Source organism: Procambarus clarkii, chromosome 20 (genome assembly GCF_040958095.1).
Source record: "Procambarus clarkii isolate CNS0578487 chromosome 20, FALCON_Pclarkii_2.0, whole genome shotgun sequence".
NCBI lineage: Eukaryota > Metazoa > Arthropoda > Malacostraca > Decapoda > Cambaridae > Procambarus > Procambarus clarkii.
The window spans coordinates 35,979,224-35,991,527 of record NC_091169.1 but is presented as its reverse complement, the minus strand read 5'-3'; the positions used below and the strand labels follow the sequence as shown (position 1 = coordinate 35,991,527).

The following is a 12,304-nucleotide window of genomic DNA, read 5'->3' as shown; positions in this document are numbered from 1 at the left end:
GCTGTGTAATATACTATACTGTGGTATACTGTACATCTTTGTTAGAGTATTCATTAATATTGTACAGAACTATGACATATGCCTGATTCTTAAGACTGGGAAAATGGGCAAATGCTTCCAGCTTAGAGAGTATTGAATGTTTTCTTTTATATTGAAAGATGCATATTTTTAGTGCAACAGTATTATTGATCAAGATGTTGCTGTCCTCCATGAAAAATTGGTTTATCGTCACTGATTATTACGCCTTTAATAAGCAGAAATTTACATTATATGATGTTGGAAGTGGAATGAATGTTATTTTTGCCTCCCCCCTCCCTCATTTTTTTGTTTTTTTTACTTTTTCCAGATGAGAATTGTGTTTATCTTTGATTTTTAATTGTTTATAACTTTTAATCTTGTGGATTTTGGTGTGTGATAAAAAAATTGTATTTCTAGGGATTAATGTCATAAGATATTGATTATATATCACATAAGTCTAATCCATAATGTTGTTTATATAGTAATTAGTTTTAACTATTAGAACTAGAACGGAATGTAACGTGATCACCTAACTCGAGCCATCACAAATGTTTTTTCAAACAAATCATTTGCTATTGTAATTAAAGTTTACATTTTTTATATTCTTGAAGGGCATTGGAGAGCTACTATCTCTTAGTAGATCCCGAATGCCATGTCCTGGAAGCAGCCAAGCCTTGGGGGAATACATCAGGACTTGACCCATAAGGACTTACAAGGGACCAGGTTTAGAATCAGGCCAGCTCAAACAGGCAACGGAGGAGTGTGGAGGATTAGAGTTTACCACAGAATTAAGCAAAATTTTCACCAGGAAGATTGAATGCTTCAAAACAAGCAACGGCTTTGATAAATTTATAACCCAGATAAAGATGATACAAACAATCGTTTCCGCAGTGAAGTCACTACCTGGATACACTTGTCCGCAAGCAGATGGCAATCCAGGTGACTCAGGGTTCTGGGGCCAAATTCATCAAGTAGTTACGCAAAGTACAGTACAGTAATTACAAACTTCCACATTTATTCTCAATCTTTGGTGGCTTTGTTTGCATTTATTAACAGTTTACGAGTATCAAAATTTCCCAGTCAAATGTTATTGGTATAAACAGCCTCCTACTACTCTGGAGCTCATAAACTGTTTACTAAATGTAAAGAGTGCCGCCAAAGATTGAGAACAAATGTACAGGTTCATTAATACAGGGAACTTGCATAACTGCTTGATTAATCCAGTTCCTGGTCAGCCAGCCTGCCAGTACATAAACTAGCTATTCCAAATGTATGTTGACTCGGCTCCATGAGAAAAGAGGGTAATAGATAGCAGCAATGAAAAGCTCTACTCAAAGATGCTGCCCTTGCACCACTAAATCTTTTTCATCCTCCTATCAGATATAGACAAAAAATACAAGTCATAGATAGCTTCATTTCATTTACAGACAATACCAAATTGAGCATGAAAACTACCTTTATAAGACTCAAAGTACAAACATATCAGTACAGTATAGTCTTTCACTGGACAACATTATATAAAAATGATTTTGATCTGTGATAAATTTACTTCCCTTTTCAAAGCAGGAGAGATTTTTGAAATAGAAGAAATTTGGAGAATATATACATCATGTATGAACAGTCACACACTTAAATTACTGGGACTGTCTCAGAACACTCAAAACGTACTCTGGAAAGAAGATAAGAGAGAGTTGTCACACATTATATTCATGAAAGATACTGTACTGTTAGCCAGTTCCCAAATATGTGCAACAAAATAACTTACTAAAGTGAAAGATATACAGTACTGTAGTGGGAAATGAAGAAATGGCCCAATGAAGAGTGGAGATGCCATAGGCACAATCAGAAAACACACTATAAATACTGTAAGAGCCGCCACCTCCCATCAAGTATAAGAAATTTTGCCAGAATGAAAGTCGATGTTTTCAAAGGCAATTGAACAGGTTTCTGCAGGTGGTAGTGGATATTTGGGCCTGCAAGCCTCTCCAAGCAACAGCCTGTTAGATAAAGTTATCACATGACAAGTCTGACCCCATGTTGGCCTTGGGGAGCAGAACTGACTACAGGTAAACTGACTTGCCCCACCAGAAAGAGGTAATTCTTTATATTCAGTGCCTCAATAGCTCCCCAATACTATCTCACAGTGGAACCAAATATCCAAAATTCTTGTTTCCTTTGAAGAGTTTAAAGCTCCCCTTCAATAAGCCTTCAAAGAGGGTGTATTTCATTACCTTCAATGTTGAATTTATTTATCTGTTTACATACAATAAGGTACAATGGATGTACAGTACCTTATTGTAAAGGATGTACTTTATTGTAAAATTTTAAGTTAATGGATTTTCGTAATTAAATGCTAGTTTCTCACAAAGGCAATAAAATGCATAGCATCTAATTTACAATCAACAGTATACTGTTGACTGTAAAATTTATTACTTACATGGTAAGCTTTTAAGTGTTACGTACTGTCTTAATGAATTTCTATTTAAATGCGTTAACGTTTGCGATGACTCGAGCACATAATATGATCGGTTGTGTTCATTCAGTAGTATATATAAAAAGATTAACCAGAAATATAATACAAATGTCTACTAGTGTTAAATGCTCACATAATATCTTAAGAGATTCCTGGATCGAAGGATACATTAAAATTATGCAAAATTTAAATTTAAATTGTTCAACCAATTTTAAATTTAATTTCTGCTATTAAATTTAAATTTAATTTGTGCCATCAAATCTAAAAAAAATTGTGCCACCAATTTTAAATTTAATTATTAGACTACGGTAGTTCAGATGTGCAGATTGTTTCAATATTTATTTGTTTTCACAACTCCTTCATATTATAAATAATTTTTAGTGCATTTAAATGATTGTCTTGTTTAGTTATTTAAGGTTTTCAAGAATGATGTGTGGTTATGACAGAGATGTTTGTTTTCCTTTATAGAGCTCTAGACAAGGAAGTGAAGGTAGTGTTTGAGGACCATGCGTGCTGTGTGTGTGTGGCAGGAGTGCCCCATGTCTTCAATAAATATAAATTCATGCTTTTATAAAGCTTTGATTAAATCTTATTATATTTGGAATACTGTACAGTACATGACAAAGTTCAGGTAAGTGTAGATTCCTGAACACTGAAACCCATTTCTCTGTTCACACACAGAAACGACGCAAGAAGTCCGAAATGTTTAGCAGAAAAAAAGTTCACGCCTCTCGATACTGGCGGTGGAAGATGGCTCAGCGGGAACTTGAGCGGCAGCGGCTTGAGCGGGAGCAGCGAGAGCATCACAAACTGGGGGGGCGGGAACAGCACGCAACAGACACAGCAGGGGGGGGTAGCCGGGGGGAATGATGATCCAGTGCCAATTTCATCATTGCCAGGATACCATCTTCTGTCCCAGAGAGAAAGGAAGGTACGAGTACTAGCTTTATCGATCCTCAAACTAACTACTGTTTTGACCCTTTTTTTGACTTGTATATTGTATATATAATATATTGTTATATTTTCTATTATAATATCTTTGAAGAATAATGAATGTGTGTATAGAGTTGGCAGTGGTAGTAAATGCTGTGTCAAGTTCTTATGTTGGTATCGGTGTATGTGTAAGAATTAATGGTATAATGAGTGAGGGATCTGATATTAATGTAGGTGTACATTAGTGTTGTTTGATGCCACCCTACTTATTCAATATGCACATGGATGGGGTCATCAGGGAGGTCCTGACAAGAATGTTAACCAGGGGTGTCAACTTCGTGTATAACCCTAATATGAGTAACTGAAGTACTGCATTTTAAATAGATATAGTGGAACCTCTGTTTTCGAATGCCCCTCTTTTCAAATTTTTTGGTTCTCGAGTTCAATTTCTTAGAAAAATTTGACTCGGTATTCGAGGTTTCCCTCGGTGCTCGAGTTTGTTGATACGCGTATGAGCCGACCAAGCACGTGGTGCACTTCAGTTTACCTGTGTATCCTGCCTAGTGCCGACCGCGCTTGAATTCTTTGTAAAGAATTTCATTGTTTTTGTGCTTTTTTGGTTTCTGAACATAAAAGTTCTTGCCATGGGTTCCAAGAAAGTCGGTGGTAAAGTTCAACCTAAGAAAATAGTTGTGAAGATGTAGATAGATGAAAAACAAGAGTGTTCATAGTGAGACAATGTGATGTCTCACTTCAGACAAGTGTTAAAACGAAGGGAAAAACAAGTGTCTATAGACAGATTCGTAGTAAGACAAGCAAGCAGTGAGCCACAACCAGGTCTTAGTGGTATGCCTGCAAAACGTAGGAGAGAGAATACCCCAGAAATGTCATCACTGCTGTTAAAATGGAAGTGGACTCCCCTTCCAAACACTAACACCTCTCCTCCTCCCCCCTTCCTCACCATCTTCCATATGCTAACAAGTCTTCAATAAAGGTAAGATATACTTATACATACTGTAGTACAAAATATGAGTGTATAAAATGTATTTTTAAGGTGTGGAATGGATTAATTCAATTTACGTTATGTATTTCTTATGGGAAAATTTGTTTTCAAATTTTCGGTTTTAGAACCATCTCTGGGAATGCATTAAATTCGAAAACGGAGGTACCACTGTATATGCAAATGAGATAGTCCTTTTTTTTTTTTTTTTTTTTTTTTTTTTTTTATGATTGTAGCTTTGTTGTGGTGGAGAGAGAAGGAAAGAAGGAAATTGTGTGCAAGAAGTAAACATGGAAAAGTGAATTGCTGGAGGAAGTCAGTCAGTTCAAATACCTTGGATGTGTGATTGCTAAAGAAGTAATTTATGCAATCAAGAAGTAGAATAAACTGTGGCTGCTCTAATGAAAGCCTTGGTTAGAAAACACAAGACAGGAACAGATGCAGCCAGAGGTCTGCATGATGGTGTAATTACCTAAGTGACAGGAGGAGCCTAATTACCTAAGACAGGAGGAGCGTTACACACGTGGTGTCCTGTCTTCCCAGCACTCTTTTGCTATATGATGCTTTGAAACTACTGACGGTTTAGGCCTCCATCACCACCACCTCGCTTAATTTGTTCAAGCAGTTTTCCGCCCTTTTTGCAAAAAGGGAACTTTTTAATGTTTTTTCGGCAGCTTTGTTTCTTTAGTTTGAACCCATGTCATCTTGTTCTTGAAGTTGCAGTTTTCAAAAAAATCTTTTGTCAATTTTGTAGTGCTGACTTGTATGAATTATTGTGAGACAATCATGTGATATGATTAAAAAAAAAGTTAGAACAGTACAAATGGACAATCTGAGAAGCAGATGTTATTACACACAGAAATCACAATAGCATGATGCATCAAATGAACAAATCCACAAGGTCCATGATGAGGATTCGAACCTTTGTCCCAGATGCTGCCTTAATCGACTGAGCTACGACATGGTCAAAAGAATTGCAACCAGAAGTTCTCCTAAACTTACTTGGATCCCTCAGCCCCACCGAGACACAAACCAGGGTCTTACACAATTCCCCCCATGCACTTGAGCTATGTCAATAGGCCATTCTGCCTCTTCACTTTTACTTCATTACACACAGAAATCACAATAGCGTGATGCATCAAATGAACAAATCCACAAGGGCCTACAAGCATGTCGTAACTCAGTCGATTAAGGCAGCGTCTGGGATGCTCTTGGACGTAGGTTCGAATCCTCGTCACGGCCCTTGTGGATTTGTTCAAGCATATGTTATGTTAAGATATAACAGGGAATGAAAATGTCATGGAGAGATGCGAGTTTTCAAAACTTGGTAAACTGCATAGTTGAGGGAAGCATACCGAGATGTTTTGGACTTGTTAAACAAATGAACAGTGGTAGACTTGTGAAGTGTGTGGATTAAAGTGAATTTGATACAAGGAGAAAAGGAAGAAGGTAGGCAGACATGGGGAGCAAGTGTGAGAGGAAGCAGGTAGTGCGTGTGAACAACACTCAGGATATGGTAAGGAACAATGCTGGATGGATGTGGATTACAACAAGAAGAGAGTAAATGTATTTTTATGAAATGTATTTGATAATTCATGAGGAGCACTGTATACCCGAGTTTCCTACATGACTTGCCGCAGTGTGTGTTAATTACACCAGCCTCAACTCGATATACTTCCCGTATTCGTTATATTTCCCATCGTCATATAGGACTCTATGCTCATTGCACCCCTCTATATTAATTACCACTTTTCTTACATATGCATGGGATGGGTATTCCCCCTCTTGATTAGCTATAATCAGAATGCTCCTAGTTTAATTTAAAATATTGAATTGATGATTAATGCCATATTTTCTGTTTCAGCTGTGTGCCTCCTCAAATATCAAACCATCCCAGTACATTGCTTACAAAGCAGTTTTACTAAAGGTAAGTTCAAAATAGCAAAATTTGAATTACTGTATTAGCACTTTCTGGCCTAAAGTCCTCCTCAGATACTCTGAGCCAGCTCCTGTATGATCCACTCGGTACTTGCTTCACCTGCCAGTCTATTGAAATTTATATCCTGTGTAATGGGAGCTTTGCAAGGGGTCTTGCTCAAACAAATTAAATGTTATTGTGCCAGGGTCAAGCCTGGCTTGGCCCTGGCTCAGTAACAAGATATGCCACCAGCACCCATGTCAGAATGTCAAATTCCCTCTGGGGTGCACCACATGCCGTATCCAGTTGCAGCAGTCTGCTGTTACCTGTAATTACCTAAGTGTAATTACCTAAGTGTAGTTACAGGATGAGAGCTACGCTCGTGGTGTCCCGTCTTCCCAGCACTCTTTGTCATATAACGCTTTGAAACTACTGACGGTCTTGGCCTCCACCACCTTCTCACTTAACTTGTTCCAACCGTCTACCACTCTATTTGCGAAGGTGAATTTTCTTATATTTCTTCGGCATCTGTGTTTAGCTAGTTTAAATCTATGACCTCTTGTTCTTGAAATTCCAGGTCTCGGGAAGTCTTCCCTGTCGATTTTATCAATTCCTGTTACTATTTTGTATGTAGTGATCATATCACCTCTTTTTCTTCTGTCTTCTAGTTTTGGCATATTTAATGCTTCTAACCTCTCCTCGTAGCTCTTGCCCTTCAGTTCTGGGAGCCACTTAGTAGCATGTCTTTGCACCTTTTCCAGTTTGTTGATGTGCTTCTTAAGATATGGGCACCACACAACAGCTGCATATTCTAGCTTTGGCCTAACAAAAGTCATGAACAATTTCTTTAGTATATCGCCATCCATGTATTTAAATGCAATTCTGAAGTTAGAAAGCATAGCATAGGCTCCTTGCACAATATTCTTTATGTGGTCCTCAGGTGATAGTTTTCTATCTAGAACCACTCCTAGATCTCTTTCTTTATCAGAATTCTTTAAAGATTTCTCACATAATATATAGGTTGTGTGGGGTCTATGTTCTCCTATTCCACATTCCATAACATGACATTTATTAACATTAAATTCCATTTGCCAAGTGGTGCTCCATATACTTATTTTGTCCAGGTCTTCTTGAAGGGCATGACAGTCATCTAAATTTCTTATCCTTCCTATTATCTTAGCATCATCAGCAAACATGTTCATATAATTCTGTATACCAACTGGTAGATCATTTATGTACACAATAAACATCACTGGTGCAAGAACTGAACCCTGTGGTACTCCACTTGTGACATTTCTCCATTCCGATACATTGCCTCTGATTACTGCCCTCATTTTTCTATCAGTCAGAAAATTTTTCATCCATGATAGAAGCTTACCTGTCACCCCTCCAATATTTTCCAGTTTCCAGAACAACCTCTTATGTGGAACTCTGTCAAAAGCCTTTTTTAGGTCCAGATAGATGCAGTCAACCCAACCATCTCTTTCCTGTAATATCTCTGTGGCTCGATCATAGAAACCGAGTAATAGACTGAGTAAAAAAGAGAAATAGAGTAATAGAGTAAACATAGAAACTGTGAGCCACTCAAGATGCCCCAGGTGACACTACAGTATTTGTCGTTCCAGTCTCATTGGTTATTTGTTCCTGTGCCCATTTGTCTCGTATCACCCACAGTGTCATTGGATTATTACCCTTCAGTCTATCCACGGGCGCACAATATTTGTAAGTTTGCAGCTCTGTCCATTTTATTTTCAAACATGCCTTAGTCTGACATTCAGGCTTGTAGATTTTGGGATTAAAGTATATTGCTGGGACACTGTATCTGGTTGATGTTTTTGAACTGTGCTAGTCTTGTATGACATTGGGTAAGGGTACCTTGTGCTGATCTCTTCCCCCCCCCCCTTCTTCTTCAAATGTTACAGGCTGGGGGCTGCTCTCTACCTTTGGTAAGCCTTGTTTTGTTTTTTCCCTGTGGTGAGATAGTTCCAGGGCGTCAATAAGGGACTTTCAGAAATCCAGTATTAAATGTAATTAAATGCCTCTTTCTGGTGGGCCTCTCGGTGGCTTCGGTTTTCAACTTGTGTGGCGCATCTCTGATTGATATCACCAGCTGGACCCCGAGCTACTGGAGCCGAGACTAGATGGTGGTGAGGTGCAACAAGTGGGGTGGTAACATGCTTACTACTGTGGTCCTGATTGTCAGGGATCTTATGAGGTTATGTTGATGATTTCGGGGATTAGCGTCCCCACGACTTGGTCCTCGACCAGGCCTCCTTTTTGTTACACATCCCCAGGAAGCAGCCCATAGCAGCTGTCTACCTCCCAGGTACCTATTTACTGCTAGTTGAACAGATGCATCAGGGTGAAAGAATCTTCCCATTTTGTTTCCGCCTCCACCGGGGATCGATGGAGGCACAATCAGAGAACACTGTATAAACAACAGAGGTCCACGGTTGTTCAACGTCTTCCGAGCGACTATAAGAAATATTGCCGGAACAACAGTGGACATCTTCAAGAGAAATCTAAACTGTATTCCCCAAAAAATCGTGCCGGACCAACTGGGCTGTGGTGGGTATGTGGACCTCCGGAATGCTCCAAGCAACAGCCTGGTGGACCAAACTCTCACAAGTCAAGCCTGGCCTCAGGCTGGGCTTGGGAGTAGAAGAACTCCCAGAACCCCATCAAGCAGGTATCGTCAAGGAGGATCGAACCCGGAACCTCAGGGCTACGAATCTGAAGTGCTGTCCACTCAGCTGTCAGGCCCCCTAATATACTGTCAGGGATGTTAATAATTTCCTTGCAGTTGTGTTTTGGAGCACTGTACATTTCTGGTAGTACAATATTTCTTTTTGGCCTGGGTCTATCTAGTATCCCCTGACTCCTTGTGCCTCTTTCAGTGGACCATATTCTGTCTCTGGTCTGCAATAGGCTTTTCTGACTCGAGGGCCCGATGAGAGATGACACCGTGTTGAGCTATTTAGGCAGCTAGTTCCAAGGGAGCCATGGAAGAGTCCACCAGAAAGGCAGGTTATTACATTTTAATAGTGTATTTTTCGAACCTGATGTCCAGTATTGGACAACAGGCATTGGTGACATTGCATCAGTATCTCTGGGCTACATATGCCTCTCACTTTCCTGCTCTTTGTCAACCCTCACTCATTTCCATCAATGTGTTCTAAGAATCCTCTCTTCTAGCTTTTATGATGCACAGTTAAGCTTTATCAGCCAAGGCAAATCATCATAACCATTATCTGAAGAAATGTGCCACACAAACTGCCTTCTCAATAATGTCCTTTTGGAAATCAGGACCTGTTAGTTCTGAAATTGGAATCAGACCTTCATTGGCCCCAATATGCATTGTCAATGATTTGATTCTCGTCCATTTAACTCAACCTCTGCTTCTGGGGTCCTGAGATTTCTTTTCTGGTTTGTCGTCTACTCTGAGGCTCCCAATGTATGGTTGTTCTACTTGACAAATGCTGTCTTTTCATTTGTTACTTTGCATACTGGGGGGAATTTGATATGGAAATGAAACACCCTTACTGAAAGCGATCGGTGGATGCATACATTCCCATCCTTGTCCCTGTTTTCTCAGGTGTGTTTCAAATGTGGGTAGACAGCTTTTCTGGCTCTGTTGCTTTGGAATGCAGTGTAGCTTTTGATCTACTAACAGTTGTTTGCAGAGCATTAATTGATGGTAAAATAATTCAAATTTTTGCTTGCAGTGCGTTATCATGATTTGTTTTTTTCTGTATTATAAGGAGCTAGTACTCTTTGGTGATGGCTTGAGTTATACTTGCCACTGTTTCCTTTTATTAGAGATGTGACAAAACCATTTTCAAAGATAATGTACCTATCACACTGGTGATGTCTCTAGGCTGGTGCCCAATAACCAGTTCTGACTGATTTATATAGGTGCTGATTGTGGAAGCATTAGTTTTTACTCAGGAAAGAGCATTTAACTATGCTAACAAAAAATTATGAAATTTGTAATGTCATATATGTCTAAATTTGTTAAATTGTATATATTTTTTTAATATACCGGTACAGTAAACTTTTCATTAACAGGATGAAGGCGATAAGCAGCAAGCAGGAGTGGGCCCAGCTACCCGTAGGGGCGTCTGTTGCCCACAAGGCCTTGATTCTCACTCACAGCGTATGATCACGACCTTCATGACCCAAGCGGGTTGGATTTCTTCGTTTACATGACCATCAGTTAATTTTGGGACCTAAGCATGTTATCTCCTCACCTTTATTAATTGCTACCAGTTTAGAGATAGCAATCTCTTATAGTACTTTGAATATTGAGCATATTGTGGGGAGAGAGCTGTTCCATACACCTGCTATGATTATAAGCAATTAGACAAGAACTCTTTCGAGAAAATGAAAGGGTGAGTGAGTGTGTGCGTGTGTGCATGCGCGTGTGTGTGTGTGTGTGCGTGCATGTGTACTCACCTAATTGTGCTTGCGGGGGTTAAGCTTTGTCTCTTTGGTCCCGCCTCTCAACTGTCAATCAACTGGTGTACAGGTTCTTGAGCCTACTGGGCTCTATCATATCTACATTTGAAACTGTGTATGGAGTCACATGTGTGCGTGTGTGCTTGCACATGTGTGCACATGTGCGTTTGCGTCCTTGTACATGTGTGTGCGCCCGTGTGTATATATTATGAGTTCATTACATAGTCTGTTACAGTTTGTATTTAAGGGTCCCTATCAACTGATGGATTATGGCTTGAGGTCCCTTATAAACAGCTTTTTACTGTAATGGGCATGATTGAGTCACATGCACATCTTCAAGCATGTTATGTTGTTTTTCTTCTGCACATTTTATTGATGGTCTAATACGTGGAATCATGTTATACAAGCAATTTTTAATGTTCATTGATAATACTGTATAGACAGTGCAATTGCAGCTTTGAAATGAGAATTTGCTGTAAAATCTTGCTAAAGCCTTTGACAATGGCAAGAATAGCCTTTAATCTTTATGATAGTCATAAATATTGGTAAAACTTAGTTGCAATATTTGCACATTGCTTGTACTGGTGATGGTTGTATACTAGTGTTACAAGTATTCTCTACTCTGTTGCAGGGATTATTTCTCACTGGACACACTCCTCCAGTATAAAATACTGTATATGTAAAAATCATATTACTGTAGCTGTATTAAAGTTAACAGTGTTATTGTAAATATTTTTGTGAACTTCCCTCTTATTATATTGTACAAAAGGAGTTTTTCATCTCGTTTAGTTTTAGTTGGCCATCTGCGGGTGTGTACTAAGATGTTCTCTAGTCATGATGATACAGATGCAAACTCTAGCTACTATTCAAAATACTGCTGGCAGAAACAGGCTTTCTTACTTTGATTTGTAAGGTCTTAATTTCTTTACTGGAGGTAGAACTTATAAAAATATTTTGTTACTTATAATATTTTGTAAACATTACATATATTGATAAATTTTTAAAAGAGAATCTTGGTTAATTCATACCAAGAAGTATTGTTTAGTTTAGACATAAGGATATTAATTTTTATACAAATGTGTACCTGGATATTTATCTTTTTTTAAAAGACTTGTAGTATAATCTTGTGTTTAATTAACTAAACCTTCACTAAATCCTCTATCAATTGTGCTTTTGCTGAGAAAGTCTTGAAACACTTTAAGTGAAAGCTGCTATAGTTAAAATGTACAGTACCTTACTTTGCATTACCAGTATCTAGAAATTTTGTAATGATTTATGTAAATTTCATCTTTCTAGGGTTGTAAGTGGGAAATAGAATTTGCAGTATCCCGAGTGTTTATTTGCGAGAGCAAATCTTGCCGAATCACGCACCTGCTTGCATACATACAACACACACCAGCCTCCTGAAATGTTACTACTTATAGTAACTATTTGGTAAAAAGTACCAACCTGTAGTGTTGGACCACCAAAAGTTCTTTATGTACTTTAAATAATTTATTTATTC

General features: G+C 38.6%; 1 protein-coding gene across 12 annotated transcripts in view; it reads left to right on the top strand.

Moving 5' to 3' along the window:
- Positions 1–11,922, top strand: part of LOC123755320 (transcriptional adapter 2-beta) — a 74,535-nt gene extending 62,613 nt beyond the window's left edge. For 10 of the 12 annotated variants that reach the window (XR_011229211.1, XR_011229209.1, XR_006772500.2 and 7 more), the window contains 3 exons: positions 3,173–3,422; positions 6,289–6,351; positions 10,411–11,922. Coding sequence is in view for 6 of the 12 variants with exons in the window: in XM_045737835.2 (XP_045593791.1) it covers positions 3,173–3,422; positions 6,289–6,351; positions 10,411–10,551 (454 nt within the window). In the remaining 6 variants the exon portion in view is untranslated. Of the gene's footprint in view, positions 1–2,959; positions 2,982–3,172; positions 3,423–6,288; positions 6,352–10,410 lie in introns of all 12 variants that reach the window. The other 2 variants (XR_006772499.2, XR_011229210.1) reach the window with 1 other exon arrangement.
- The last annotated feature ends 382 nt before the right edge of the window (positions 11,923–12,304 follow it).